At 44.3% G+C, this 27,738-nt stretch overlaps 1 protein-coding gene across 1 annotated transcript; it reads left to right on the forward strand.

The window, feature by feature from the left end:
* Nucleotides 1-1,519: 1,519 nt before the first annotated feature.
* Nucleotides 1,520-25,925, forward strand: LOC110485636 (low-density lipoprotein receptor). The gene is made up of 17 exons (XM_090195644.1): nt 1,520-1,978; nt 12,839-12,964; nt 13,155-13,277; nt 13,917-14,294; nt 14,608-14,730; nt 14,835-14,957; nt 15,315-15,437; nt 15,642-15,770; nt 16,061-16,232; nt 16,334-16,561; nt 16,886-17,004; nt 17,267-17,406; nt 20,060-20,201; nt 20,316-20,468; nt 20,790-21,065; nt 21,793-21,956; nt 22,292-25,925. Exons 1-17 carry the CDS (start codon nt 1,900-1,902, stop codon nt 22,325-22,327), a joined length of 2,634 nt encoding a protein of 877 aa, XP_090051770.1. The 5' UTR covers nt 1,520-1,899; the 3' UTR covers nt 22,328-25,925.
* The last annotated feature ends 1,813 nt before the right edge of the window (nt 25,926-27,738 follow it).

Consider the following 27,738-nt stretch of genomic DNA (forward strand, 5'->3'; position numbering starts at 1 on the left):
TGCTGTGAGATGTTACCCCACTCTTCCACCAAGGCACCTGCAAGTTCCCAGACATTTCTGGGTGGAACTGCCCTAGCCCTCACCCTCCGAGCCAACATGTCCCAGACATGCTCAATGGGATTGAGACCCAGGCTTTTCACTGACATTCCTGTCTTGCAGGAAATCACGCACAGAACGAGCAGTATGGCTGGTGACATTGTCATGCTGGAGGGTCATGTCAGGATGAGCCTGCAGAAAGGGTACCACATGAGGGAGGAGGATGTCTTCCCTGTAACGCACAGCGTTGAGATTGCCTGCAATGACAACAAGCTGTCCGATGATGCTGTGACACACTGCCCCAGACCATGACGGACCCTCTACCTCCAAATCGATCCCGCTCCAGAGTACAGGCCTCGGTGTAACGCTCATTCCTTCGACGATAAACGCGAGTCCGACAATCACCTCTGGTGAGACAAAACCACGACTTGTCAGTGAAGAGCACTTTTTGCCAGTCCTGTCTGGTCCAGCAACGGTAGGTTTGTGCCCTTTGGGGACGTTGTTGCCGGTGATGTCTGGTGAGGACCTGCCTTACAACAGGCCTACAAGCCCTCAGTCCAGCCTCTCTCAGCCTATTGCAAACAGTCTGAGCACTGATGGAGGGATTGTGCATTCCTGGTGTAACTCGGGCAGTTGTTGTTGCCATCCTGTACCTGTCCCGCAGGTGTGATGTTCGGATGTACCGATCCTGTGCAGGTGTTGTTACACGTGGTCTGCCACTGCGAGGATGATCAGCTGTCCGTCCTGTCTCCCTGTAGTGCTGTCTTAGGCGTCTCACAATACAGACATTGCAATTTATTGCCCTGGCCACATGAGCAGGAACCCTGGGCATCTTTCTTTTGGTGTTTTTCAGAGTCATTAGAAAGGCCTCTTTAGTGTCCTAAGTTTTCCTAACTGTGACCTTAATTGCCTATCGTCTGTAAGCTGTTAGTGCCTTAACGACCGTTCCACAGGTGCATGTTCATTAATTGTTTATGGTTCATTGAACAAGCATGAGAAACAGCCTTTACAATTTATTTTATCTTTATTTAACTAGGCAAGTCAGTTCAGAACAAATTCTTATTTTCAATGACGGCCTAGGAACACTGGGTTGACTGCCTTGTTCAGGGGCAGAACAACAGATTTTTACCTTGTCAGCTCAGGGATTCGATCTTGCAACCAAGATCTAGCCTGGGCTAGCCGCTAGGCTACCTGCCGCCCCGAGCTACAATAAAGATCTGTGAAGTTATTTGGATTTTTACAAATTATCTTTGAAAACAGGGTCCTGAAAAAGGGACGTTTCTTTTTTTGTTGAGTTGAGTTTATTTCACTTTTATCTACTTCACTTGCTTTGGCAATGTTAACATATATTTCCCATGACAATAAAGCCCTTAAATTGAAATTGAAGGTAGGGCCAGGCTAGGCAAGACAGGGAAGCCAGCCCATCCAGATAATGATAACAGTAACATTGTGGTTGGGTGACTCTTTCTTTCTCTTCCTCTCTGTCAGTGACTGCTGTAGCTCCACCCCTGCGGTGCTGATGTCGAATTTCAAATATCACACCACTCTGCTGATCCCGCCCACTTGTAGGACCACATAGAAATAGTCAGAAGTGACTCAAAAAAATCTAATATTTCTCCCTGGCACTAGACCTAGACACAGGCGCACAGTAAATCTTCTCTATATACCCAAACAACAGTCATTCGTTTATCCCAGTTTGTTTTAGCTGTGACTGCAACATCCACAAATATATAGAAGCATCTCTCAGTTGAGTTGAACTAGTGCTGTTCAGTAGGCTAGCTGTCAAACATTTTGCGTGCCGGGTGGTCGATATTAGACCAAGAAGAAACACTTCGAATTGCGTGGAAGCCCAAAGGAGAAAAGATGCTACCGACTCGTGTGGGAATCACCGGGGTGACAGCATGTTGCCTGGTGTTGCTTTCCCACTGTTTTGCTCCTACAGGTAAGGATGTGAAGTCAATTGTATCATGCAAGATGCTTATGATGCGTATTTTTGGGGATGACTCCGGCTGAGTGCAGAGCGGGTTTTGCCCTTGGGATTCTCTGGTCTAAACGATCTGACATGGAATTTGACATCTTTAAATTACTTATAACATGACATAGTTGTCAATTGCCTATATTTCAGTGATCTTTTTATTTTATGTCTGACATGGAATTGCAAATGCAACCGTGCTCCTTACATAGAATAAATGGCTAAATTGACATTTTCTGAATTAATTTCTGTTTTGGTGCTTACAATACCAGTCGAATGTTCAATTAAACCAATGTTTATACCCTCGTGTCCTAGGCTGAACTAATAGTGGGTTTAGTGCGCTGGAAGGGGGCATGTTCTTGACATTGAGAGTCAAGCGCTAACAGCTTTTCAAGACATTTTCCTTTTCAAAGGCGATTAAAGATGAACTTAACCTATAATTTTCGTTGACAATATGTTTATCAATAAAAGTTCAAATGTATCTATTTCGTCCGTATGAACGGAAGCTACGCTCGGGAAGTCGATTGGCTGTTCTTCAAATAGTATGTAGCCGCGAGCCAATCCGAATGAGAAATAGGCTCGTCACATCCGGTAGGTCCATATGTCAAAGCTGTCTGGTTTTACCTGTGGGCTTGACGTGTTGGAGGAAAAAGACGATTGTCACCGAGAAAGGGCGCGGCAAAAGGGCGTCTAGCCCAGCTTCTTTACCGTGTGGCAAGAGGTTATTTAGCCCAGCTTCTGTGCCATGTATGGAGGAAATATAACTTGGTTTTATTTTACACCTGAAGGATAGACTATTTTGCTACAAAATTCTGATTGTTGCAGACCTTCTTGATCACTAATTTTATGCATTTGTAGGTTAGATGTAGCTTAATGTCAAAATACATTCTCAATTGGCATTTAAAATCATAGCTTTTGTCATCAACAATGAAATGTAATAGGCTTATTAATAGATGCATGTTATGAGGATATGTTTATCACCTCAAGCAAAGTCTGCTTCCTTCTTTAGATGTCTTGATATGATAAAAATCCACCAACTTCCTTCACCTTTACTTCTGTGGCCCCCAACCAGCAACCCACAGTAGGAACTAAACACACTATCACACAACTCACATGTCCATTAACTTATTTGCTAACATTATTACAATGTATTACATTGTATTGTATTGCAATGCATTAACAGCAGTCGAGGCAAATTCCTTATTGGTTTCAGTAGGTAGGCTAAGGGTGAACTTACCGGCCTCTAGGTTAATATTGTGTTGTGTATTAGTCTAGTTGTGGCTCCATTCTGCCACCCCGTTCTACTGTTATCCCTCAATTTTTAAGGTTGCATCCCAAATGGCAACATATTTCCTTTAAAGTGCACTACTTTTGACCAGAGCCCTATGGGACTATGCCATTTGCGATGCAGACTAACTCCTGCTCCCAGGGATTTGAAGATTAGAACTTCCATCCAATGTTTATAGTTCAAGGTATTCATTAATGTAGCGATTAAATCTGCTGCTGACATGTGCAGAGTGTGTATGTCCATGTGTGTGTGTGTGTGTGTGTGTGTGTGGGGCCCCCAACAGTAGGTCAGCTGTTACTGTATGTGTGGGGCCCCAGCAGTACTGTAGGTCTGCTGCTACTGTATGTGTGGGGCCCCAGCAGTACTGTAGGTCTGCTGTTACTGTATGTGTGGGGCCCCAACAGTAGATCTGCCGTTACTGTATGTGTGGAGCCCCAACAGTAGGTCTGCCGTTACTGTATGTGTGGGGCCCCAGCAGTAGGTCTGCTGTTACTGTATGTGTGGGGCCCCAACAGTAGGTCTGCCGTTACTGTATGTGTGGGGCCCCAGCAGTAGGTCTGCTGTTACTGTATGTGTGGGGCGCCAGCAGTAGGTCTGCTATTATTGTATGTATGGGGCCCCAACAGTAGGTCTGCCGTTATTGTATGTGTGGGACCTCAGCAGTACTGTAGGTCTGCTGTTACTGTATATATGGGGCCCCAACAGTAGATCTGCCGTTACTGTATGTGTGGAGCCCCAACAGTAGGTCTGCTGTTACTGTATGTGTGGGGCCCTAGCAGTAGGTCTGCTGTTACTGTATGTGTGGAGCCCCAACAGTAGGTCTGCTGTTACTGTATGTGTGGGGCCCCAGCAGTAGGTCTGCTGTTACTGTATGTGTGGGGCCCCAGCAGTAGGTCTGCTGTTACTGTATATGTGGGGCCCCAGCAGTAGGTCTGCTGTTACTGTATATGTGGGGCCCCAACAGTAGATCTGCCGTTACTGTATGTGTGGGGCCCCAGCAGTAGGTCTGCTGTTACTGTATATGTGGGGCCCCAACAGTAGGTCTGCCGTTACTGTATGTGTGGAGCCCCAACAGTAGGTCTGCTGTTACTGTATGTGTGGAGCCCCAACAGTAGGTCTGCTGTTACTGTATATGTGGGGCCCCAACAGTAGGTCTGCCGTTACTGTATGTGTGGGGCCCCAGCAGTAGGTCTGCTGTTACTGTATATGTGGGGCCCCAACAGTAGATCTGCCGTTACTGTATGTGTGGGGCCCTAGCAGTAGGTCTGCTGTTACTGTATGTGTGGGGCCCCAGCAGTAGGTCTGCTGTTACTGTATATGTGGAGCCCCAACAGTAGGTCTGCTGTTACTGTATGTGTGGGGCCCCAGCAGTAGGTCTGCTGTTACTGTATATGTGGGGCCCCAACAGTAGGTCTGCTGTTACTGTATGTGTGGAGCCCCAGCAGTAGGTCTGCTGTTACTGTATATGTGGGGCCCCAACAGTAGGTCTGCTGTTACTGTATGTGTGGAGCCCCAAGGGGCTGTATTAGTTGACACCATGGAGAATAATGGGAAAATCCCTGTAGAGTTGCATCAGTGGTTCTAGAATAGAATAGATTCTAGAATAATCCCCATATGAATCATGCAGCCCCAAGAGCATCTGATAGGAGAATGTACATCATGCGATGCCTAACACACCAGATCTCTCAATCAGTCACCAGTGGCATGCAAAAACACCCTTAATAACCTCACAATGAAGTTCCAAGTGGAATTGGATGAACTAGTATAAACCAAGTGCAGTTAGATGAACTAGTATATGCCCAATGCAGTTAGATTAACTAGTATAAGCCGAATGCAGTTGGATGAACGAGTTTAAACCAAAAATGCAGTTATCTGAACTAGTACAGACTGAGTTCTGTTGGTTTAGCATCTTGACAGATGACCATCAGTGCACATGTCATCTAGTTCTAAATGAATCTGTAGCTATGGAAAGACCAAGCCCTGACCTTTGGCAAGATTTGTGTTTACATACAAACACTTTTCTCGACGTGGGTGTGTGTTTGCCAAAACAAGCAGAAATGCATAGGCAAACTAACTTAAAGAAACAAGCCTGTCACACACAATGACAAGGGCGTTGATGAGGACTCCAATATTAGCCTCAACTTTGACCTATATGGACCGTCCTCCTGTTGTCATCCAGTGTAGCCTTTCATACACTTCAACTAAAGCTGCAGAGACGGTTGGTGTTGCTGTTGACTTACAGTTGGATTCATTCATCTTAAGATAGCTAGGTGGGACAACCACAAATCTCAGTCATAGTAAGTACGTTTTTCTTCAATAAAAGGAGCTATCAGCAAAGTCAGAGCTAGTAAGGCGGAGGAGTTACGTGCTAGTGTTGTTGGATTACTTAAGATACTCTTTGAAGAGGTAGGGTTTCAGATGGTTTTCTGAAGATGGGCAGGGACTCTGATGTCCTAGCTTCAGGGGGAAGATGGTTCCACCATTGGGGTGTTAGGACAGAGAAGAGCTTTGACTGGGCTGAGGGGGAGCTGCCCTCCTGTAGGGGTGGGAGGGCCAAGAGACCAGAGGTGGCAGAACGGAGTACTCGGGTTGGGGTGTAGGGTTTGCGCCTAGCCTGAAGGTAGGGAGGGGCAGTTCCTCTTGCTGCTCCGTAGGAAAGTACCATGGTCTTGTAGTGGATGCGAGCGTCGACTGGAAGCCAGTGTGGAGTGGACTGGAAGTCAGTGTGGAGTGGACTGGAAGTCAGTGTGGAGTGGACTGGAAGCCAGTGTGGAGTGGACTGGAAGCCAGTGTGGAGTGGACTGGAAGCCAGTGTGGAGTGGACTGGAAGCCAGTGTGGAGTGGACTGGAAGCCAGTGTGGAGTGGATTGGAAGCCAGTGTGGAGTGGACTGGAAGCCAGTGTGGAGTGGACTGGAAGTCAGTGTGGAGTGGACTGGAAGCCAGTGTGGAGTGGACTGGAAGCCAGTGTGGAGTGGACTGGAAGCCAGTGTGGAGTGTGCGGAGGAGAAGGGGTGACATGGGAGAACTTGAGAAGGTTGAACACCAGGCAGGCTGCAGCTTTCCAGTTCAAATATATAACAGGTTACATGGAGGACATTTGGGGCTATTGGAAAGTCCATTGCAGACTAGGGGCTGGTGTTTAGTGAGCACGTTCTTTCTCTTCCATCTGTAGCATCAGTGTTGAAGGACCTTACATGGTCAAGTTGTCATCAAGCAGGCAGGCAGTGTTTATTAATAGAACCTGATGGAGATTGGGAGGTGGGGACTCTCTCTATAAAATGTTTCTCACTCTCTTTTTCTCTCTCTCTCTTTTCTCCCGCTCTCTCTTTCTGTCCCTCTAACTTCCTCTCTTTTTCTCTCTCCTTCACTGTCTCTTTCTATCTCTCTCGCTCTGCCTCTCCTCGCTCAGCAGCACGGCTAGATCAAGGTGATTTCCGTTGTATGTAGGAAACCATATGAAGGTCTATTCAGGTCGTGGTGTAACTTGGTCATGATGCTAACCTTTTGAAGACAGTAGGCGTACATTACAAGAAGTGAGCTCAGTCTGTCTGCCAATAGGGCTTCCTGTATTTAACAGTGAGCCAGCAGCAGTGGATAGGTCCTTACGGGAAATTGGCCGCATCCAACAAGCACCTAACTACATTAAGGCCCTGTCCGGATGGCAGCTGTGGTCAGCTGTGTGTCTCTGCTAAAGGTGTGCGGGTCAGCTGTTTATTCACCAACACCCGCCCGCAATTGCTAATAAGCCATCCACAACCGCCAGATCCATTGTAATTCTGAGGCCCACACCCAACCCTAACCCACACAAAATGGAAAATGCCCTATAAGCTACAGTCAAAGACGGCAGAAGATTTTTTGACATCAGTTTGACCAGTTGTAAGGAAAAAGAAAGCTGTGAAAATGACCGGACCCAACGTGTTTCTGATAAAATGTGCATCGAAGCCCAACTGAAATCTTATGTCGTTCAAATCAAATCAAAGTTTATTTGTCACGTGCGCCGAATACAACAGATGTAGACCTTACAGTGAAATTCTAACTTACAGGCTCTAACCAACAGTGCAAAAAAGGTATTAGGTGAACAATGGGTAGATGAAGAAATAAAACAACAGTAAAAAGACAGTGAAAAACAGTGGCGAGGCTACATACAGTGGCGAGGCGAGGCTATAAAAGTAGCGAGGCTACATACAGTGGCGAGGCTATAAAAGTAGCGAGGCTACATACAGTAGTGAGGCTATAAAAGTAGCGAGGCTACATACAGACACCGGTTAGTCAGGCTGATTGAGGTAGTATGTACATGTAGAAATGGTTAAAGTGACTATGCATATATGATGAACAGAGAGTAACAGTAGCATAAAAGAGGGGTTGGCGGGTGGCAGGACACAATGCAGATAGACAGCCCGGTTAGCCAATGTGCGGGAGCACTGGTTAGTCGGGCCAATTGAGGTAGTATGTACATATGTACATGAATGTATAGTTAAAGTGACTGTGCATATATGATAAACAGAGAGTAGCAGCAGTGTAAAGGAGGGGGGGCACACAATGCAAATAGTCTGGGTAGCCATTTGATTACCTGTTCAGGAGTCAAAAAATATTGAAATACTATCAGATTGTATGATAAGGACAGCACCTCTACAGACGGTATCTAACGGAGCAATGCATTCTCAACAAATCATATGTCTCCACTCCTGTTCCCAAGTCTAAGTTTAGCCTACATTTGGTTTATAATTTACCTGCAAGAAAGGCTACATTCTGCAGGAGTTATTATTAAGGCTGTGTGAGAGGTTATAGACCTACAGTCAGTGTCCAGATTTCAGTTTCCATTTAACCCATCTGAACAGTAGGCTACAGTTCCTGTGACATAGGCCTATTTTAAGTCCCGTCTTGTGACGGTCAAATGTGTATAGTGTCTCACAATCACACAGAACATAGCCAGCACTGCTATCCTCCTCTTTCACCACATCTTTCCCAAACATTTCTTTTCAGGCCCTCCCTTCTCTTCATTTTCAACTCTCCTTTTGCAGCTTTTGTCTTATTGAATGAAATTTCAACCATGTCCGTAACTTTTTCTGCCTGATTCCCGAAAGCATTTGGCGATTGGCTGTGTAGGCTATTTGGAGTGCAGCTAGGCCCGAAAGCTTAGCCTTCTGCACTAATGCCAGATAGCCTACAATAATAAAATAAGAAGCCCAAGAAGCCTGTTGATAGAAATTGCACTAGAATTATACATTGATGGATATTTTGAAGGTATTGTTTCTCTTTATTTAACCTGCCTGCCACACACATCCTCCAATATTTAATGACCATGAACCCGTCTGCCCCGCGGATATAACTGTGGGACTGCGGGTTATGAGTCAACCCCCTCATCACTAGTCTCTGCCTCGCTCTGTCTATTAGTCTCTGCCTCACTCTGTCTATTTGTCTCTGCCTCGCTCCGTCTATTTGTCTCTCCCTCTCCTCCCCCGTGGGTCAAATTGTGTGGGGATGGCATCAGGCATAGGAAGGAGAATGGAAATCAGGTGACTTGCCGGTAATTCCATTTGCAAGACAGACATGCGGGCGGGCGGACAGACATGCGGGCGGGCGGACAGACATGCGGGCGGGCAGGCAGGCAGGCAGGCAGAGACACCTAAGAATGTGCTGATTGGTGAATAAGGAAGGTTGCTTATAATGGCTTTTTGGTTCTTAGAATCTGCGATTATTATGCAACAGTTTACAGGCTGCATGCAGAGCTAGTTTGAATGTGATCTGTTGTAACTAATGAAAAGTACCCTGCTGGTAAAACTGTGTAGATTTGTTAAAGTAACGTTAAACTCGAAATACAACAGGATTTCCCCACTCACTTTGTCTGAAGTTGATTCCCCAAGACAATTATTTTCTGGAGTAATTGTGAAGAAAACCAATGCAATACAATACAACTATTATCCCTCAAGGAAACGCGTCAGAGAAATCACCCCATATTTGTTATCTTGATTTAGTTTAGTCACAACCTCAAAGACAAATGAAATGCCCATATGGTGACTCACTGCACATACAGTAACCGTACAGACAGTAGGCGGACTGCATTAAGTGGGCCCATAAGGAAGTTAAGTAGACAGGAACCAAACTTCTATTTTATGATTGTTTGTTTAATAATAATTAACTGTAACATGAACAGTGTGACACAAACAAACTTCCTCCGTCTTCTGTGCTTAGTTACTACGCCAAGTGCATGGCTTAGTTATCGACCAATGATGCGCACGACACGCCCACAAATACACTCTGACTTCACGACACGCCCACAAATACACTCTGACGTCACGACACGCCCACAAATACACTGACGTCACGGCACGCACACAAATACACTCTGACGTCACGACACGCACACAAATACACTCTGACGTCACGACACGCCCACAAATACACTCTGACATCACGACACGCACACAAATACACTCTGACATCACGACACACACACAAATACACTCTGACATCACGACACGCACACAAATACACTGACATCACGACACGCACACAAATACACTCTGACATCACGACACGCCCACAAATACACTCTGACGTCACGACACGCCCACAAATACACTGACGTCACGACACGCCCACAAATACACTCTGACGTCACGACACGCCCACAAATACACTCTGACGTCACGACACTCCCACACTGGGAGAGAGGGCTATGTATAGCTACGGCGTGGCCCAACCTTTCCAGCCAGATGGTTTTGGGTTCAAACGTAAGCTAGACTTGGCCTCTGTCGTTGATAACGTCTCACATTCAAAGCTAGTCAATGGAAAGAGGTTTCCATTCAGAACTGCTGGGCTTTTTTTTTTTAAATGTAAGATAAATGACTTACAACATCCTGGGAAAATAACTCTCACCCACTGCATTTCAATTAGAGACTAAGTTGAATACAGTACAAGTCCTCTATTACCCAATGTATATCTAATCGTATAGGCTACAAAGAGAGAGTGCAGTACAGTATCTTGGGAAGGGAGATTTGTGACCCAGAGAGAGAATAGTAGACATAGTTGTGACGTACAGTCTAACATACTGTACACACAGATGCCTTTTGAGTGAGTACAGTGGGCTATGCTGCTGGAGGTTGAGCGTCTTGTGACCTAGAGAGAGAATGGTAGAGAGAACACAGTATGCAACTTGAGAGGCTTGTGACCCATTTGTAGATGATGGGACAGAAGATTAGCAGGAGAGAAAATTAAAACACAGACAGAGAAATAGGGGAGAGAGGAGATGAGAGGGGAGAGACAGAGAGAGAGAAAGGGGGAGGGGAGACAGAGAGGATCATGGAAAGAGAGAGAGAGAGGCAGAGTGCGTGTCGGGGCCAAGTAACGTCTCCGTTTTCACTTGAGAGTATAAGTCTCAGGGCGGGCTAACAGTCAGCCGGCCTCGTAAATGTATCACCACTCTCTCCAAGAACAGCTGGAATAGGATGGGGGGGAAACTATTCCTGGAACCTCCACATCTGGTAGTGTGTGTGTGGGGGGGGACCGTGTGTGTGGGACTGTGTGTGTGTGTGGGACTGTGTGTGTGTGTGGGACTGTGTGTGTGTGTGGGACTGTGTGTGTGTGGGACTGTGTGTGTGTGTGTGTGTGTGTGTGTGGGACTGTGTGTGTGTGGGGGACTGTGTGTGTGTGTGTGTGTGTGTGTGTGTGTGTGTGAGGGACTGTGTGTGTGTGAGGGACTGTGTGTGTGTGAGGGACTGTGTGTGTGTGTGGGGGGGACTGTGTGTGTGTGGGACTGTGTGTGTGTTGGGTTCACTGGAAACAGCCACAGTCTTGGCGGTTACAGTGCCTGTGTAATTAAGCATTTGAGGCGAGGGGTTCAGCAGTCGTTTTTTTCCATGAAAAGCCCTGATTGATCAAGTCAGGCCAACATTTCTCAATACAAGATCGTCTTATGATATTACAGTCCCACATCTCTACAGGAAGATGTGAGCATTGGTGACATCACATGCCAATAGACGGAGCAAGCAACCTCTATCTTCTGAATCTACTTCACTAACTCTCTGTGTAGCAACCGACTTTACGACTTGAGTCATGCTGGTGTAGCCGCGGTTACTACTACAAGTGTCAACATTTGACAGCTTGAGTTCAGAAGATTCCTGGTGTTGTGTCCGGTTGTGCCCCACCTCCCCCTGTTGCTCTCACTAGTGCTCTTGTTATGAGTATTTTGGAGGAATGTTCCTCAAGGGCCAATCAGCAGCGGGTGGTGTGATTATGACTCCTCCCCCCTTCCATTGTCTTAAAGAGACAGCCTCAGGCTCTGACTCATACTCTGTTGCCTCAGGCACAGTGGAATTTGACAGTGGAGGGAGATAATCTGATTTAGTGACCGAGACCTTGCAGAATATTGAAGGCTCCATGCTAGCTTTACCTGATGGCTCTCACTTCCTTGTTGAAGACAACTTCACTTTGATTGGTCAGATGAGTTCAATGAGGTTGTGACCTCAGCAACCCAAAATAAACTGGGCCGTTTTGGGGTTAAATCTCATTTCACTGCTGAATAGGCTAGTCAAACAGTAACGTGGTATTCATTCATAGGCCTACTGGCAGAAACTATAAGTGAGGAAAAAAATGTATTTCCTTGCTCAAGTCTGTACAGTAGGTCTATAAGTTGTTTAACTTTCCCTTACCGGATGCTGTATATGTGGGCCAATGGTGTGTGCGTGTGAGTTGACACTTGTGTGTGTTCTGTTTCGGCAACATCTTGTCCTACACTAATTTCCTTCATTTGAAGGTTTACATGAGAAACGCACAAACAGTAGTTGCCAAGCAACAGTCTTGAGTACATAACAAAATGGCCGTCAAGTTCTCACTGTCTGCTGAAAGACCATGAGATACAGTAGCTCCAGTGTGTGAACGATAAGAGATATAAGTCTCTCCCATGGGGAAACTCCTTCACTTCCTGTTTAGAAATGCTCCATATTGTAGTCTTTTTTTTACCTCATATCCTGTTCCTTTATCTTTGGACTCTCACTACTGTAGTTCTTATCACACATAATTGCTGGTCCCAGAGGGGCACTACAAAACATTGTAGAGGATGTGTTCTTCTCACCAACAACTAGATATAATCCCAATCTTAATGGCCGTCAGATGACTGCCCTCTGTTGTCAGCGAGCGTTGTTGAACATGAACTAACCGAGGGAAGTTACTTAGTTAAATGTTAGTTAACATCCGTCACTACTACAGACCTATTCTATCCTCTGCGTGAGCCTAATGTTACGTGGTACTAGTGTCGCATGACAGAAAATATGTATAATTAATTATTGCCCTGTATTGTAAAAAGTTACTGAATCTGTATCAAATACACTCTGTTAAACTGTCTACCTTGTATATTATATTTGTACTACCTTGTGTATATTTTAGGCCGACATTGTAAATAAGAATTTGTTCTTGACTGACTTGCCTAATTAAATAAATAAAACAATTAGTTTTTTAAATTACACTAGTATAGATCTATAAAAGATGAAATGTGTCCTGTCTGTCAATCATTTACAGTTATCCTGGGTTTTTCTTCCCCTAGATGCTGCGTATACATGTGGGACAAGTCAGTTCAGGTGTGGCAACGGGAAATGTATCACCAGCCGGTGGGTGTGTGACGGAGGTGATGACTGTGGTGACGGAACTGACGAGCTGCCAGCCGCCTGCGGTGAGTAACTGACTCTTCCTCCTCTTTTACTCTTCTTCTCTCTCCTCTTTCTTTTCATACTCTTCTTCCTCATCCTTCGTCCTCTTCTTCCTCATCCTCGTCCTCCTCCTCTTCAGATAAGATAGAACTGATAAGATGTGTCACACAGACTCTAATGTCTCTATCTGTTCATGTCTCTCTATGTCTCCAGAGGCTAAGACCTGCCTGCCCACTGAGTTCAGCTGCGGAGGCCCACTGAACAAGTGTATCTCCGGAACGTGGCACTGTGATGGCAAAGCTGACTGTGACAATGGAGCTGATGAGAAGAGCTGTGGTAAGATAACAGTACGGATGTAGGATCTTAATTTGACCATCCTGTTGCAGGAGAACTTTCCTGCAATGCAGAACATTTAACATTTGTAGTGTATTTGAAGTTTAAGAAGGCTTATGAAGTTCGTAAATTTCCACTTTGAAATTTGACTCAAAATGTCCATTAATTATAATCCACGTAATAATTCACATTTCCGGTTGCTGCAGGATTATTTTCCTTCTGAAGCAAACTGTCTCAAATGAAGATCCTACATATTTACATTCACTAGTCTAGTCCAATAGTGTATATGCTGTAGCCAACTCTTGTATCGTTGTCATACCTGATTACACTGCAGTCATCACCATACTGAAGACAAACTGTTCTGTTCAACACTGATTACCTCTGTAGTTAGTGCATGATGATGTGATAAGACTCCAGTTTGTAATCACTAACTGGTACTATCACCACATGACTCTGGTCCTTGTGTCTACTCTGCACCCATTGAACCCTTAGACAAAACCCTCTCATTCTTTTAGTGACAACCACATTATTTACAGATATAATAACATCCTAAAGGCACAATAGAGTACAAATACTGTCACCCAGTCCCAAACCTTCCATATCCCTAACCCTCTAGCCCTCGCTCTCCCTTCCTCAATCCAGCCGCAAAGAACTGCACCGACAACGAGTTCCGCTGCTCCAACGGTCAGTGCATCGCCGTCTCCTTCGTGTGCGACAAGGACAACGACTGTTCCGATGGTTCTGACGAGACTTCCTGTCCCACCGCCACCTGCGGTCCCAACGCCTTCCAGTGTAACAACACTGTGTGTGTCCCGCGTCTCTGGGCCTGCGACGGTGACGCCGATTGTGCCGACGGTTCAGACGAGTGGCCCCAGAACTGTGGCGGGAGGGACACCAAACCGACAACAAAGCCCTGTGGGCCACATGAATTCCACTGTGGGAGTGGGGAGTGTATCCATAGGAGTTGGAGCTGTGATGGAGGCAAGGACTGTCAGGATAATTCAGATGAAACCAACTGCAGTGAGTGGAAGGGTTTTTGACAATATTCAACTCTGCTTCTGTCCTTTCTCTCTGAATTTTTTTTTTTTCAAAGACAGAAATATGCTTATTTAGTTAAGCGTTTACAAAAACAAATGTTCATCTTCCAATATATACTGTATGAACAGATACTATACTGTATGAACAGATACTATACTGTATAAACAGATACTAAACTAAGGGACTCCTAAGAGAAAATCCCAATCACTCTTTCTTTATCTGTCCATCTGTCTTGTTGTATTGTTTATCTAACCTCTCTCTCTCTCTCTGTCTCTCTCTCTCTCTCTCTCGGTAGGTCGGCCCACTTGCCAGCCAGATGAGTTTCAGTGTAATGATGGCTCCTGTATCCATGGTAGCCGTCAGTGTGACCGCCAGTTTGACTGCAGGGATCTGAGTGATGAGATTGACTGCAAGAGCGGTGAGGCTCAGCCCTAATGGACACACACACACACACACACACACTCTCCCTATAGCTGTACTATATGTCTAATAATATTCTCTTCTTTCTTATTCTCCCCCCAGTGGATGCGTGTGAGGGCCCGAATAACTTCAGGTGTAAGAGTGGGGAGTGCATCACCGTGGACAAGGTGTGCAACAGGCAGAAAGACTGCCGAGACATGTCCGACGAACCTATCAGAGAGTGTGGTGAGTTGGAACCGTAGAGATATTCTGTGTCCCAAATGGCACCCTAATCCCTGTTTCGCCCACTACTTTTGACCCTGGGCCCATAGGGAACTCCCTTTACACCCACATACCATTCAGTGGAAAACAGAGGAGAGAGACCACATCCCAGCTAGGGAAATATGATGGAGACAGCTAGCCAAGTGGTTCAGGCCAGTCTGGTCTGGCCAAACTAGTTAGTGGTTGTAAAGAGTGAGGTGACTGGTTTAGTCTTGCCTAAGGGAAAAGGCTGTCATCATGGACATTGAGGATGATGGTTGTTCCTTATAGTTTTCTAGATAGATATATTTCTTCTAACTGATTTCCGGTCTGATTCTGCAGGCAACAACGAGTGTTTGACCAATAACGGCGGTTGCTCTCACACCTGTACCGACCTGAAGATTGGCTTCAATTGCTCCTGTCCTGCTGGGTACAGTCTGGGGAAGGACAACAGGAAATGTGAAGGTGTGCGGAAATAAATGTTAATATGGCACTGAGGCTCTGAACTCAGATCAGAAGATTGTAATGGCTGAGCTCTAAGTCACTATAGTGACGAGTGCCAGATAAGATCGCAGGACATTGGATTTGGATCAAATCACACTATGAATTGCCACAACTGACTCCTGACCCTATCTTCTGACCTCTAACTCTGTTTTCCTCCTCCTGTAGACATTGATGAGTGTGCTGACCCAGACACCTGTACCCAGATCTGTGTGAACATCCTGGGAAGTTACAAGTGTGAGTGTGAGGAGGGCTATGAACTGGACCCCAAGACCAAGACCTGCAAGGCTGCCACAGGTACGTGTGAGATGGAGGGTCACACTAGCTAAGCTACATTCCGACAGCCACCCCAGCATACCACTTAGAATGGATGCTTGACAGATTGCTTGCTAGTGTGGATATATGAACAGAGCCTTGGGAGCAATTCTGATATAGTCTGAACAAATCAAAGCAAAGAAGAGGTTTCGGTAGCTTCTCTGAGGCCTCATTATTAAACAACTTTTTAAATGTGATGTAAACAGTTAGGTAAAGTGGCAGACTTGAGGTCGAAATCTAAAACTTTCTAAATCTAATTGTATGTCTTCCAGGTACTGTCCCCTACCTGTTGTTCACCAACCGCCACGAGGTGAGGAAGATGACTCTGGACCGTAGCGAGTACGTCCCTCTCATCCCCAGACTAAAGAACGTGGTGGCCCTGGACATGGACATGCCTGGACACAAGATCTTCTGGTCTGACCTGTACCACAGGAAGATCTACAGGTGAGGACCTGCTGGGGGAAGGTGTGTGTGTGTGTGTAAACAGACAATATACAGTATTTGTTAGTTAACAAACATCTATTTTGTCCTGCACCCTACCCCAGCGCCGACATGAACTTGGCAGGGAACTCCTCCCACCACAACGTGGTGATTGACAGCCAGATGGAGGCGCCGGAGTGCCTGGCCGTCGACTGGATTCACGGTAACATCTATTGGACGGACAGTGTGCTCCAGACCATCTCCGTGGCAACCACGGACGGAACACGGCGAAAGACACTGATCAGCGAAGGACTGGAGAAACCAAGAAGCATCGTGGTGGACCCAGCCAATAAGTAAGAAACTTGGGATTTGATTGATTGATTTTATTAACCTTGTTTGGGTCATAGCCTACTGATCTGTTTATCAGTATCATGCTCAATAGGGCGTTGACTGCCAGGAAAACCAAAAAGATAAATCTTCGACAGGATTCTTTTGTTGTCGAACATATTGGAATAATTGAATGAGTGAGGATCTCTTTCGCAACAAGAAACATGGCAGAAGCTCAACGTGTCCGTGTGTGTGTGTGTGTGTGTGATTTTCTCTAAAGACCTCCAGATGTTGTGCTGAAGTGTGTTCGAGGTAGGAGTTTTGACTGACGGTACTGTGTCTGTTTCCAGCTTCATGTACTGGACTGACTGGGGCGACGAGGCCAAGATCGAGAAGAGTGGGCTGAACGGAGCCGACCGCGTCGCCTTGGTAACGGACAACATCAAGTGGCCTAACGGCATCACTCTTGGTAAGAAGAGTCCACTGATTGGACACTGCAATATAGTGATGTGTGATTGGGCACATTGTAATTTGCTGTCTCGCGTGATTCTTATACTGGTATACAGAACAGTTGAGATGTTGTGATGTGTTATTGTTGGAAGTTCTATCATTCTGTAGGTGTACATTATTTACATTCAAATAATCTGCCTCGTTATCAGGCGTGGAAGCATTGTTTATAAGTGAATGATTACACAGTTGGATTTCTCTAACGCTCCCTGCCTCTGGAACAGACATGGTTAACCAGCGTCTGTACTGGGTGGACTCTAAGATGCACACCGTCTCCAGCATCGGCGTAAACGGAGAAGGACGACACACACTCATCTACAACGAGGACAAGCTGGCTCACCCCCTCTCTCTCGCCGTCTTCGAGGTAAATAGTGATGGAATGTGGACATTAAGGTCTCCCTAACCTGAGTTCCATCTGGGGTATAGTTATGGAGTTATGGACAGGTCCTAGAGGAATTGTAGGAAGGGAAAGGGAGACTTAACTGAACCAGTAGAGTCCAGTCCATGTGGGCAATGGTTACAATCCAACCTCAGAACCTCCTCTAGGTCCCTGGGTCGAGCACCATGGTCTCCCCCCTCTACCCTGGCTGTGGCCCCAGAACCTCCTTTAGGTCCCTGGGTCGAGCACCATGGTCTCCCCCCTCCAGCCCACACCAACCTGACTGTGGTAGCTTTAATTAAAGGGGATTTCCAGGTTGAGTCTTATACACCAGCCCGGTTCATGAGTTTAGCCATGCAGCTAGCCAGCTTTAGCTGTATTACAGAAATCCATCCATGTAGCTGCTGAATGGAGACCAAACTGATCTTACAGTATCCAGGTCATAGGAGGTTAATAAGCCCCATATCTGAAACTGTTGGTTTCCACCAGATACATTAAGTCTTTGTTTGTGGATGGATTTGTAAGTACGCTATGTACTGACTATGATATGCTATGTACTGACTATGTACAGTTGGTTAACATTAAGTACTGTATGTACTGACTATGTACAGTTGGTTAACTTTGTGTACAGTATGTACTGACTATGTACAGTTGGTTAACTTTAAGTACTGTATGTACTGACTATGTACAGTTGGTTAACTTTGTACTGTATGTACTGACTATGTACAGTTGGTTAACTTTAAGTACTGTATGTACTGACTATGCACTGACTATGTACAGTTGGTTAACTTTAAGTACTGTATGTACTGACTATGTACTGACTATGTACAGTTGGTTAACTTTAAGTACTGTATGTACTGACTATGTACAGTTGGTTAACTTTGTACTGTATGTACTGACTATGTACAGTTGGTTAACTTTAAGTACTGTATGTACTGACTATGCACTGACTATGTACAGTTGGTTAACTTTGTGTACTGTATGTACTGACTATGTACAGTTGGTTAACTTTGTGTACTGTATGTACTGACTATGTACAGTTGGTTAACTTTGTGTACTGTATGTACTGACTATGTACAGTTGGTTAACTTTGTGTACTGTATGTACTGACTATGTACAGTTGGTTAACTTTGTGTACAGTATGTACTGACTATGTACAGTTGGTTAACTTTGTACTGTATGTACTGACTATGTACTGACTATGTACAGTTGGTTAACTTTAAGTACTGTATGTACTGACTATGTACTGACTATGTACAGTTGGTTAACTTTAAGTACTGTATGTACTGACTATGCACTGACTATGTACAGTTGGTTAACTTTAAGTACTGTATGTACTGACTATGTACTGACTATGTACAGTTGGTTAACTTTGTGTACTGTATGTACTGACTATGTACAGTTGGTTAACTTTGTGTACTGTATGTACTGACTATGTACAGTTGGTTAACTTTGTGTACTGTATGTACTGACTATGTACAGTTGGTTAACTTTGTGTACTGTATGTACTGACTATGTACAGTTGGTTAACTTTAAGTACTGTATGTACTGACTATGTACTGACTATGTACAGTTGGTTAACTTTGTGTACTGTATGTACTGACTATGTACAGTTGGTTAACTTTGTGTACTGTGTGTACTGACTATGTACAGTTGGTTAACTTTGTATACTGTATGTACTGACTATGTACAGTTGGTTAACTTTGTGTACTGTATGTACTGACTATGTACAGTTGGTTAACTTTAAGTACTGTATGTACTGACTATGTACAGTTGGTTAACTTTGTGTACTGTATGTACTGACTATGTACAGTTGGTTAACTTTGTGTACTGTATGTACTGACTATGTACAGTTGGTTAACTTTAAGTACTGTATGTACTGACTATGTACAGTTGGTTAACTTTGTGTACTGTATGTACTGACTATGTACAGTTGGTTAACTTTAAGTACTGTATGTACTGACTATGTACAGTTGGTTAACTTTGTGGACTGTATGTACTGACTATGTACAGTTGGTTAACATTAAGTACTGTATGTACTGACTATGTACTGACTATGTACAGTTGGTTAACTTTGTGTACTGTATGTACTGACTATGTACAGTTGGTTAACTTTAAGTACTGTATGTACTGACTATGTACAGTTGGTTAACTTTGTGTACTGTATGTACTGACTATGTACAGTTGGTTAACTTTGTGTACTGACTATGTACAGTTGGTTAACATTAAGTACTGTATGTACTGACTATGTACAGTTGGTTAACATTAAGTACTGTATGTACTGACTATGTACAGTTGGTTAACATTAAGTACTGTATGTACTGACTATGTACAGTTGGTTAACTTTGTGTACTGTATGTACTGACTATGTACAGTTGGTTAACTTTGTGTACTGTATGTACTGACTATGTACAGTTGGTTAACATTAAGTACTGTATGTACTGACTATGTACATTTGGTTAACATTAAGTACTGTATGTACTGACTATGTACAGTTGGTTAACATTAAGTACTGTATGTACTGACTATGTACAGTTGGTTAACATTAAGTACTGTATGTACTGACTATGTACAGTTGGTTAACCTAGTTTTTCTTCCTGTCTCTCTTTTTTTCTGGTTTCTCTCATTTGTTTCACAGGAGAAAGTATTCTGGACCGACATGGGCGACAGAGCGGTCATGAGCGCCAACCGCCTGACAGGAAATGACATCACTGTACTGGCGGAGGACCTGATGCAGCCAGAGGACATCATTGTATACCACAACCTCAAGCAGCCCATCGGTATGGCAACGCACGCTTTTTAAAAACATAACAAATCTTACATGAATAACTGTAATTAACTTTAAAAGCTGAATCTAACACTCACTCTCACGCTTCTCTCTCTCTCTCCTATAGGAAAGAACTGGTGCACAGACAAAAACTTTGTGAATGGAGGTTGTGAGTTCCTATGTCTACCTGCTCCCCAGATCAACCAACACTCCCCCAAATACACCTGTGCCTGTCCTGATCACATGACCCTCGGCCTGGACATGAGGAAGTGTGTGGCAGGTATGTGTTTTCCTCTGTCGAACCCTATGGAACTTTAGAGGAGAAGGTGCAACTACTGCCTTTTATACCCCTTTCCTGCAGTCAAATGACCAGATCGCCCACCTCATGGGTGGAATGTTATTCATATTTTCATCATTAAAATCTGTTTAAGACCAAATATTTTGTAGTTAAAAGCTAGTTCAAAAGCCAGTGGATGTCAAAGTGTTAGTGTTTATCCTCATACTCACTGTTCATGGTCATTGAACCTTTTCTCAAACTAACTGACACGTTCTTGTGTGTCTAACCTTTGGTGACCTTTAACCCCGTCTCTTATCTCAACAGCTCCAACAACTACCGCTCCCTCCACCACTCCCAAAATTGCAGCTCCCATCCCTACCAGGGCCCCAACCAAACAGCCAGCTGGCCCCACTTCCACCACAACTACAACTACCACAACTACCTCCTCCGCCCGCCGGGTCCAGCCTCAGGACCCTGATAGGTCCGCGACCACTCACAGTCCACAGGAAACTGCGGTCACAGGTCAAAGTGGCTATGTTGCCATGCCCAAAGTAGCTGAGGCATCACACCATACTGTGCTCTACATTGTCTTACCTATCAGTGAGTATTTTACCTTGTAGTATCAGCATAATGTCTAGTGCACTGATAAATACAGTAGTACTGTAGTAACCTACTCTCTGTTTATGTATTGACTTACGTGTTGATATACACTGAGTGTACAAAACATTAGGAACACCTGCTCTTTCCATGAGACTGACCAGGTGAACGCTATGATCCCTTATTGATGTTGTGTGTTAAATCCACTTCAATCAGTGTAGATGAAGGGGAGGAGACAAGCCTTGAGACATTTGAGACATGGATTGTCTACGTGTGCCATTCAGAGGGTGAATGGGCAAGACAAATGTTTAAGTGCTTTGAACGGGGTATGGTAGTAGGTGCCAGGTGCACCGGTTTGAGTGTGTCAAGAACTGCAACGCTGCTGGGTTTTTGACTCTCAACCGTTTTCCATGTGTATTAAGAATGATCCACTAACCAAAGGACATCCAGCCAACTTGACACAACTGTGGGAAGCATTAGAGTCAACATGGGCCAGCCTCCCTGTGGAACGCTTTCGACACCTTGTAGGGTCAATGCCCGACAAATTGAGGCTGTTCTGAGGGCAAAGGGGGGTGTAACTCAATATTAGGAAGGTGTTTCTAATGTTTTGTACACTCAGTAAAACACATATCATTGTAAAAGTTAAACTGGCTTTACCTACCATACTCTATCAACAACAACAATTACAACAACAAGAACTGAACTTTGACCCACTATCTCCTCTCTCCAGTGATGATGTGCCTGGTGCTGTTTGGTGCAGTGTTACTATGGAGACACTGGAGGCTGAAGAACACCAACACCATCCACTTTGACAACCCCGTGTACCAGAAGACCACAGAGGACGAGTTGCACATCTGTAGAAACCACAGCCAGGACGGATACACCTACCCACAGGTACTGTCACCTAGCAACCCACCAAGCAACCTAGTCACTGTCTTATTACTTATGTAGACTACACGTGTCACCAGGGTTAGAGTTCATTCCATTTAAATTCTCATACTGTGTTAAGATCAATTCCATTTCGATTAAGTGAAATAATGGGATGAATTGCCCATTGTTTTCCTATGTGGAGTTGCAATCCACTTGACCCCAATCCTGCAGGTGTTCTGCAGTGGCTAATAGAAAGCATGTGACCGTTGATTATGGTATAACCTATGAAATACTGCATGTAGTGGTTTTCAGTGTTGTGTGACTTTGTGTTTATGGTTATTTTCTGTCTCCCCTCACAGAGACAGATGGTGAGCCTGGAAGAAGACCTGGCATGACTAGTAGAAGAAGAAGAACAAGTGGATATGAAGAATTGTATTTAAAGAGAGATTTTTTTGTTTGAAAAAGTGACAAACATAAACCGATGGAGGTCATTTTAACCCTAATGCTACTGACACGTCCTTTCCAATCCTATGATGATGACCTCATCTCGATGACCTAAGTTCCTGGCTTCCTGTTCCGAAGATTCCGTTCCGACCTCAACACTGTGCTGCCATCCAAGACGAAGAAGAAGGAAAAAAGAAACTCAGAAAGAATAACTTGGTTGCCATGGAAACCCACCCCCAAAAAAAGGAATGGAAGAAGAAGAAACATAGACAAACGGAATCACACAGAAAATGACTTGGTAGCGTTGTGGTCTCGAACACAACCCTGAAGAGAAAAAAACATCTGGGGGCCATTTTGTCAAACATCGGAAGGACTTGAAAATGAAAGACACAGTAAATGCACAGTTGGACTGTAGTCGTCCGTTCTTTCATAATGTAAGAGTTCTTACCTAGGTGGCCTGGTCCCAAATGTATGTATTTTAGGCTAACTCCTCGTCAGAGAGAAGAATAAATGTCTAAGCACATAATGTACAGATTTGGTACCAGGCCAGGTCCTGGACCTCGGCTCTTTGACACAAGGAAGTTCAAAATGACAACCATCTAACACAGCTTCAACTTTGTTTGTTTTTGTTACATATCACTTAGCAGCTCTTTTGTAAATGAGTGTACATTTGGCTACTTACTGTAAAATAGGCAAACTTTTGTTCTAATGTTGCATAAGATTGTGCATAGCACTGTACAGAAGACGTCCTACACTTCCAACCCATTTGATTCTTGAGTTCAGTTTGATCCCACTTCCTTTGTCAGCCTGACGAAAGCACTAGAAAACACAATTAGCACGACATGAAGGATCTGTTGAAGATTGTGGGTTTAAAACAGGCTGCAGTCAAAAAGCTGTCTTGTCATATCTTTTGAAGGTTGAAAACAGTACCTAGTTTGTATGTTTATGGTGTACTTAACAATGGACATTGAGACCTCTGGATGGCCTTACCATCTGACATTGACACATGCACGTGCCTAGTCACTTAGCACCAAACATCACCACATCTTAAAGTGGAGACTTTCCCAGGGGGGACATTGAACTATGGTGTGACACTACTCTGAGCTGAAACGTGTGAGTTGTCGGCCCTACTCTGAGCTGAAACGTGTGAGTTGTCAGCCCTACTCTGAGCTGAAACGTGTGAGTTGTCGGCCCTACTCTGAGCTGAAACGTGTGAGTTGTCGGCACTAATCAGAGCTGAAACTTTTGAGTTGTCATTGGTCTCTTTACATATTGGTGCCTTTGCTATCATCAATGCAAGCATTTCTATACTCACTCCACTAATGTGTGTAATGTCTAGTGACGTACATGTTCTTACGGTATGTGGTATACAGTGTCTAGAAGAGCCCAAATGCCTTATGACCTCCTTTCACTACAGTCAACTATAGCTGACATGATAGTTCTCTTGCCTTGGCACGTGCAGCAGACATTGTCTCTTGGTAAATATGATCTTATAGCCCCTGTCAACTGTTGCCTTAGACAAGTTAGTGAGTTGAGTTGTTGCCTTATTGCCTTCTATCTGGTTATGGCTTTACACGCCTTGTGCATTTTCGATATATTCCAATTTGTGCATCAACAAGTTACATCCAAATCAATAAATCGATGAGCATTGTTTTTGTGGCCAATTTTAAAGATGTCTGAATGCCTGTAGCTGAAGGCTAGTTGAAGACCAGCAGCTGAAGGCCAGCAGCTGAAGGCCAGCAGCTGAAGGCTAGTTGAAGGCCAGCAGCTGAAGGCCAGCAGCTGAAGACTAGTTGAAGGCCAGCAGCTGAAGGCTAGTTGAAGACCAGCAGCTGAATGCTAGTTGAAGGCCAGCAGCTGAATGCTAGTTGAAGACCAGCAGCTGAAGGCTAGTTGAAGGCCAGTAGTTGAATGCTAGTTGAAGGCCAGCAGCTGAAGGCTAGTTGAAGGCCAGCAGCTGAAGGCTAGTTGAAGACCAGCAGCTGAAGGCTAGTTGAAGACCAGCAGCTGAAGGCTAGTTGAAGGCCAGCAGCTGAATGCTAGTTGAAGACCAGCAGCTGAAGGCTAGTTGAAGACCAGCAGCTGAAGGCTAGTTGAAGACCAGCAGCTGAAGGCTAGTTGAAGACAAGCAGCTGAAGGCTAGTTGAAGACAAGCAGCTGAAGGCTAGTTGAAGACCAGCAGCTGAAGGCTAGTTGAAGACCAGCAGCTGAAGGCTAGTTGAAGGCCAGTAGTTGAAGGCCAGTAGCTGAAGGCTAGTTGAAGGCCAGTAGCTGAAGGCTAGTTGAAGGCCAGTAGCTGAAGGCTAGTTGAAGGCCAGTAGCTGAAGGCTAGTTGAAGGCCAGTAGCTGAAGGCTAGTTGAAGGCCAGTAGCTGAAGGCTAGTTGAAGGCCAGTAGCTGAAAGCTAGTTGAAGGCCAGTAGCTGAAGGCTAGTTGAAGGCCAGTAGCTGAAGGCTAGTTGAAGGCCAGCAGCTGAAGGCTAGTTGAAGGCCAATAGTTGAATGCTAGTTGAAGGCCAGCAGCTGAAGGCTAGTTGAAGGCCAATAGTTGAATGCTAGTTGAAGGCCAGTAGCTGAAGGCTAGTTGAAGGCCAGTAGCTGAAGGCTAGTTGAAGGCCAGCAGCTGAAGGCTAGTTGAAGGCCAGCAGCTGAAGGCTAGTTGAAGGCCAATAGTTGAATGCTAGTTGAAGGCCAACTAAAAGCCACTGGTTTATGTCTGTATGCTGCTCACTGTTCTAAAGAGTTAAGCCATGAAGAAAACACCTTCCGTTTGATTTTTTTATTGAGGTGGAAAGCTGACAAAATAAATTATGGTGAATGATGTTGAATGACATCCTGGTATGATATGACGATACTAATTATTATTTTTGAGAATATGTATATAGTTTGTATTGTTTCTGTAAATACTACATCCTCAGTTCGCTGTGGTATCACCCTGTTGATTTTGTACATTTTAAAACGTGAAAAATATGTTGTACATATTACAGATTTGTTTTATTTATTTATATGTATAAATATCTTGATTGGATGTTTAATTTTCCTAAGCTCTCGTGTCTACTGTGAATGGTTACACAGCTGTTAATATTGTCCCATCATCATAACCAACCAACCAATGTTCATTGTCTTGATTCATTATCCATTGAATCATTATCTTGGTTGTGTGAATGACACTGCTGGTTCTGAACAACAGTGTAACGTTCAGATCCATATATAGACATACATCTATGGTTCAGGTGAAGTTGATGTTTGTTCTGTTATATGGTTATGTTTTCATTCACAGCTGATTGAAGATCTTACATTTTATAGACTAAATTGTCCCCGTTGTGCAGTGTTTTATGACCTCAGTTGTGGTGTGTAAAGCACAATGTTGTGTATCACCCTAAGATGTACGAGTCCACAGGACAGAGCACCAACCGCAGCTTGCCTGTTACATGCAAATTGCTCTTCTTGTTGAGTCTTAATTTTCCTGTTCAGAGAATCCAATCTCAAAGTGACCATTGTATAGTTTGTGTTGTGATTATTTTGTTTAATAAAAGATAAATAATGATCAAGTTTTATCTGTCACGGCTCTTTCGTCCCACTGCACAGATACTGTCTTCCTTGTACGGCTGTGTCATCGTTAGAACAAAAAAAACACACAACCTGTACTTAACGTTCTAGCCTCTGAACATACTGTATTACTCATCCCGTTCCTGATAACGGTGGGAAGCCAATCTAATAAGGCTTTTTGATGTAGGCTTTCAGTTCTACTGTTTATTCGGGGCGAAGGCCTAAGCTACAACTTATTTTTGTTCTCGGTCAGTTGTTGTTAATGTTTCATACAGTTGTTTTTTGTGCTCAGTATTGTATTCAGTCTCTCCGACATCATCTCCTTCCCGTCAGTGTGTTTCACAAAGCCAGTGTAAGTCCAGCTTTTGTTATCACGTGTCAAGGTGAAGATGTATTTGTAACAAGGAAATTAGCACATTTTGGAAAGTCATAAGGCCCTCAGAAAGAACCCTCCAGTCAAGAATGACAACTGTACTGTACGTGTAATATCATGCTCCTGAAAGCCTCAAACTGGATAGCTAGGGATAAACTCATATTATACTCACTGCAGTATTACAGGGTATTTCAGTAACCTCACTGAAATGGGTTATTTAGGACAACTACAGTGTGGAGAGATTGATGAATGTGCACATTGTCGCGTTTCATGTTCTCTTTTAAAGTGGTTCATTGGGAACCACCCAAAGTGTACAGTTGGTCTTCACTTTCAAAGGGAAACACCATGACTTTGCAATGATGGTTTGATTCAAGTTACAGTACATTGGATTCCCTGAGTCATCACTTGTCTTTGCAATGGAAAATGTGATAGGTAAGGGTGTATTCCAGGGTGTATACACTCTGTGTATAAAGGTGTTTCTTTTAACTCGGGGTTTGTGAGGAATTGCCAGTAGACCTACAAATCTAAGTGTGTACTTCAGATAATAAAATGCATAATGTGATACAAAGTTGTGGAGATCAGACAACAAAAAAGTTGGATTGATCTGGCTGTGAGACTACCCATACATTTCCCCCGGAACATGGAATTACACACATGGGTGAGTTCTAGAGTCTAACTGTAGAACTGTCTGTAGTGCAGATGGTCTCAAATACAGACACACCCAAACAAACTACAGACAACATCCTGTCATCATTTAACATCATCCATAATTCATCCATAATGATGGGTCTTCCCTCTATCCTCCCACTCTTCCCTCTATACACCAGAGACTCAATCAGCACTCTACTTGCATAATGGAACAGAGAGAGAGTTCCGGAACAGAGGGATTAAGATGTGGAATCAACCACCATAGTGAGTTGTGGGAAGTTGTGGGAAGAGAATCTACACTTATAGCCCTCTACTGAAATCAGAAGAGAACTCTGCAACATTACAGTCTTTGGTTCAAGATTGCTTTAACAGCTGGAGACGTTTGCGTGGAAACTAAACCAGAGAGGGAGCAGGGATTGGACAAACAAAGATCACACCACCAGTGGCGTGTATTCATGGATACCCAGGGGAGCCAGGCTTCCCCAAAAATGTACAGATTATTTATTTATTTTCAAATAATTAATCTTTCTTCTCTCTGGGTTTCATAATTTTCCTTCAATTCTGGCTGAATGTATCCCGGAGAAAGCATCTGAGTGGGCGAAACAGCGCCCCTCTGTCTCTGTATGTGTAGGCCATCTATCTCATGCTGTTTGGTCCAAAAGGGTATAACATTATTGCCGCCCGTAGCGTTGAATGCAAGGGAAGCCAGTGAGCATTTGGCCTCCCTTGACCCCCAAACAAGTGTCAAGGGAAGCCAGTTTGGATTTGGCATTACTCCTATCAAATTCATCGAG

Source organism: Oncorhynchus mykiss, chromosome 13 (assembly GCF_057628025.1).
Source record: "Oncorhynchus mykiss isolate SJ-2025 chromosome 13, ASM5762802v1, whole genome shotgun sequence".
Classification (NCBI taxonomy): domain Eukaryota; kingdom Metazoa; phylum Chordata; class Actinopteri; order Salmoniformes; family Salmonidae; genus Oncorhynchus; species Oncorhynchus mykiss.